Source organism: Oryzias melastigma, linkage group LG24 (assembly GCF_002922805.2).
Source record: "Oryzias melastigma strain HK-1 linkage group LG24, ASM292280v2, whole genome shotgun sequence".
In the NCBI taxonomy this organism is placed as follows: Eukaryota; Metazoa; Chordata; class Actinopteri; order Beloniformes; family Adrianichthyidae; genus Oryzias; species Oryzias melastigma.
Genome location: NC_050535.1, coordinates 21,150,191 through 21,153,861, shown reverse-complemented (window position 1 = coordinate 21,153,861; position 3,671 = coordinate 21,150,191). Strand labels below are relative to the sequence as shown.

The following is a 3,671-nucleotide window of genomic DNA, read 5'->3' as shown; positions in this document are numbered from 1 at the left end:
CTCCCAGTTGTCGCCGCTTTTCCCACCAGGAAACAGTCTGCTTACTTTCTCCTGCTGTCTTCCCAATATCCTCGTTTGCTTGTGCCATTCCCGGAAACATTTAGGATCCACCTCAACATTTTATTCAGATTTCTCACCAGCACATAAGCTCCTCTGCCACCGCACCACGTTTGAACACTAAAGAATGAGTGTTTCTTAGCCATCTGCACAACAGACAGTCTGCGGTGTATGAGCCGCACGAAGCTACCTGATCACTGCTAGCTCGAGCTGCTAGCTTTGATACGTCTACAAAGAGCCGCATGCATTGAAGTGACTAATTGTGGCTGGCATGAACAATTGCGGGGACCATTATCTGGCCACCACAATGTAAAAAGCCCATTGCAGCTGGTTATTAAAACATTCCCATTTTCACTTTGTTCTGAGCCCAAAATGTAAATTAAATGCTGTTGCTGTTTGGATGATGCGCAGTTGCAGGTAATGTCCGTCTTTACAAGCAGGGGTCAAGATCGGCCACAGATAATGGGACAACAGAGGCTGGACTGATGAAAGGGGGATTCAACTGACCTCTACCTTTTGTTTCCATGCTTGTGCTGTGGCCTGACATCAGCAGAAAGGATGTGACACAACTTTTGAAATGCATACACATTCACACAGGGATGCAGGGTGACACCAGACCCCCAGGAAAAGTCTGGGGTTCAGTGTCTTACACAGGTACAATGGGAATTGAACTGAAAACCTTTTGATCAGAGGTTAACTTATCTACTTATATGCCATTAAAATACACCTGAGTCAGCCCATTCTTTGTTAGCTTTAAGAAAAGATGGCAACAAGTGGGTGGGTTTCTTTTTAATAGATGCTTTTGGGACTCATTTCAAATGTGCTTGTAATGTGTGTATTTGATGTTAATTTTCTCTTTAGAACACAAGTCGAAATGTTTGATCCAGATCAGGGGTCTGCAACCTTCAACACTTAAAGTGTCATTTGGGTTGATTTTTCACTGACCGCAACCAATAAGGAGCAACAAAGTCTTCACTTACCCTTTAAAACATTATGATAAATATTAATGAACTATTCTTTAGCATAAAAACAAAATAAAAATAGCCCTTTTTCAAAATATGAAATAGCATATGACTTTTGACAAAGGTTCCTATGCCATCCTTTCAAAATAAGACTTCCTGTGTCACATGGGATCATCTCAATGCAGTGAATAAAGGATAATATAAAGAGTAAAAACGGTTTATTTTACAGTTTGTTGCCCAGCCAGCAAACCCAAGTAGTCCCACATGGTTTAAAAGTGGGTAGAAAGCGTGGGCCCCGAATGGGTTCGTCCACAGTTTCTCTGGTGGCTCCACCTGTGCTTGTCCACACTGACTTAAATGAGCACTCAGTGGGTTGGCTCCCTTACACGGTTAAGTGGAGCTCGCTACAACGGAGCTCACTACAGCGGATCTCGCTAGTCCAATACAGTGAAGCTCACTACAGCGGAGTTTGCTGGCTCACTACAGCGGATCTCCCTGCTCAATCCAGCAAAGTACTCTACAGCAGAGCTTGCTAGTTTGATACAGCGAAGCTTGCTGCAGCGGAGCTCATTACGACAGAATTCGCTAGCTTGCTACTGTGGAGCTCGCTAGCTCGCAGCAGCGGAGGTCGATGCAGTGGAGCTCCCTCGCTCGATACAGCGAAACTAGCTAGCTTGATAAAGCGGTGCTCACTAACTCAATACAACAGAGCTCACTGTAAAGGTAAAGAGCCACATGTGGCTCCGGAGCCGCAGGTTGCAGACCCCTGATCTAGCTCAACGTTAAATACCAATAGTGAAAAGTGTGAACTGTATTGTAAAAAGTGTGAACCTTCTTTCAGAGGATGACACTGGAGCTGTGATCGTGCAGACTGCTCCAGGTAAGGTGGTGACTCACCGAGGTGGCTCCATCACTCTGCCCTGCAGATTCCATCATGAACCGGAAAACACGGATCCCGCTCGCATTCGGATTAAATGGACAAAAGTGACCGACGCTTTGCAGTTTGACGACGTGTTTGTTGCACTCGGAAAGTAAAGTCTGTCTTCTTGTCGCTCCATTATTCTTTAAACTACTTGCTTTGCTCTTGACTTGAGATGTTCCATTCAGTGTCATGTGATTTATTGCTGCTAAAGAAGATTGGCTTTCTCTGAAACCTTGTCTCTTTTGGTGTCACATCTTCCCAGACAACAGCGGGTATTCGGCTCCTACCGTGGCCGTGTGTTCTTGGAACAGGAAGGACCAGGAGATGCCTCCGTCATCATCCAGAATGTCACGCTGGAAGACTACGGCCGCTACGAGTGTGAGGTCACCGATGACATGGAGGATGACACAGGATTTGTTAACCTTGACTTGGAAGGTCAGGAATCAGGTTTATCAGAAGAAACAGTTTGGAATGTTTTAGGGCTGTGAAAGTTAACGCAATTAATCGATCAGAATTAACGTTAGTGTTAATGAACCTGCCATGCAGCTGTGAGATCAGCATAATAAAACTCCATCTAAAATAAACTTAAACTTTAGTATACATTCTGTCATTGAGATTTTGTAAAAATTAAGAAATATGTCATGTATTTGTTGTTCTTGGACAAAACCAATCTTCTATTTTAATAAATAAGGCAGAGAACGAACGTCGATCTGAAGGTGCATTCATGCTACTAAAGGTAGAGTCACATAGGAGAGGTTGTGCTGATTAAAATGATACCAAATAAGCAGCAGGTAGTCTTTCAAAATGGAAATACAGAAGTAAATTCCAAAGTTAAAAACTGAGTTTGAGGCCAAAGGGTTTAAAACAAACGCTCTAAATGTACAATTTTACGTTTGGTTTCATACTGTGATTATTTGCAGATAAGAGATTGGCAAGTACTGTAGCTAAAACGAAAAGATGCTTTTTTCAGGTTTGTGATTAATCAGTAAATTTTTTGTAAATCGCCCTAGAAATGTTATAACCATTTGTAAATTAGAACAGTTGGGTGTGTAACCATGTTTAAGCCTGAAACTGAACAGGCTGTGTGATTTTTCTCACTGTAGGGGTGGTTTTTCCCTACTATCCCCGTGAGGGGCGCTATAAGCTCAACTACCACCAGGCAGAAGATGCCTGTAAGCTCCAGGATGCCATCCTTGCTTCTCATTCCCAGCTGCACAAGGTGAGTTGGGTTATTCAGTGCTACATGTGAACACACCTGGACAGTCTGACAGCTTCAAGAGCAACAAAACCATCACAGATCATTCCCACAAGCATAACATGACTTGGTGCTTTCAGTGAGAAAATCCAGCGACGCATGATGAGAGTGTAGGAGTTTAATAACAGGACTGGGAATCACTCAGTACCTCACAATGCTCATAATATCGATGATATCGTGATACTGGGATCATTGGTAAAAATCCTCTCTAATAACTCAAATTATATATAAGAGCACATATTTTTTTAGGAAAGTATATCCCCATTTATTTTTAGCTTGAACACAAACATAATAAACAAGTTGTGTCTTATTTTGTGCAATGAATAATAAGACAATTGTGCATGGAGGACAAGTAGATCTTCATCTGCTAATGCACTTTTTTAAAAATTTACTTTTTAGTTTATAACTTCTCCATGGAGAATTTCATTTTTCTCCTAAGTGTGTTTAAATCATCTTTTCCTTTTGGGCTTTCCCT

At 42.1% G+C, this 3,671-nt stretch overlaps 2 protein-coding genes across 2 annotated transcripts in view; both read left to right on the top strand.

Annotated features, from left to right (window-relative positions):
- The window catches only part of actc1a (actin alpha cardiac muscle 1a), a 25,270-nt gene that overhangs the window by 4,937 nt on the left and 16,662 nt on the right, over positions 1–3,671 (top strand). The window lies entirely within an intron of this gene.
- Positions 657–3,190, top strand: LOC112158123 (hyaluronan and proteoglycan link protein 4-like). Its single transcript, XM_024291334.2, has 4 exons — positions 657–711; positions 1,816–2,050; positions 2,204–2,376; positions 3,045–3,190. Exons 1-4 carry the CDS (start codon positions 657–659, stop codon positions 3,188–3,190), a joined length of 609 nt encoding a protein of 202 aa, XP_024147102.1.

Coding starts and splice junctions, on each gene's coding strand:
- LOC112158123 (XM_024291334.2), top strand. CDS start 657: ATGCAGGGTGACACCAGACCCCCAGGAAAAGTCTGGGGTTCAGTGTCT. Junction 712..1,815: donor GGGTTCAGTGTCTTACACAG/GTACAATGGGAA, acceptor AAATACCAATAG/TGAAAAGTGTGAACTGTATT. Junction 2,051..2,203: donor GTGTTTGTTGCACTCGGAAA/GTAAAGTCTGTC, acceptor ACATCTTCCCAG/ACAACAGCGGGTATTCGGCT.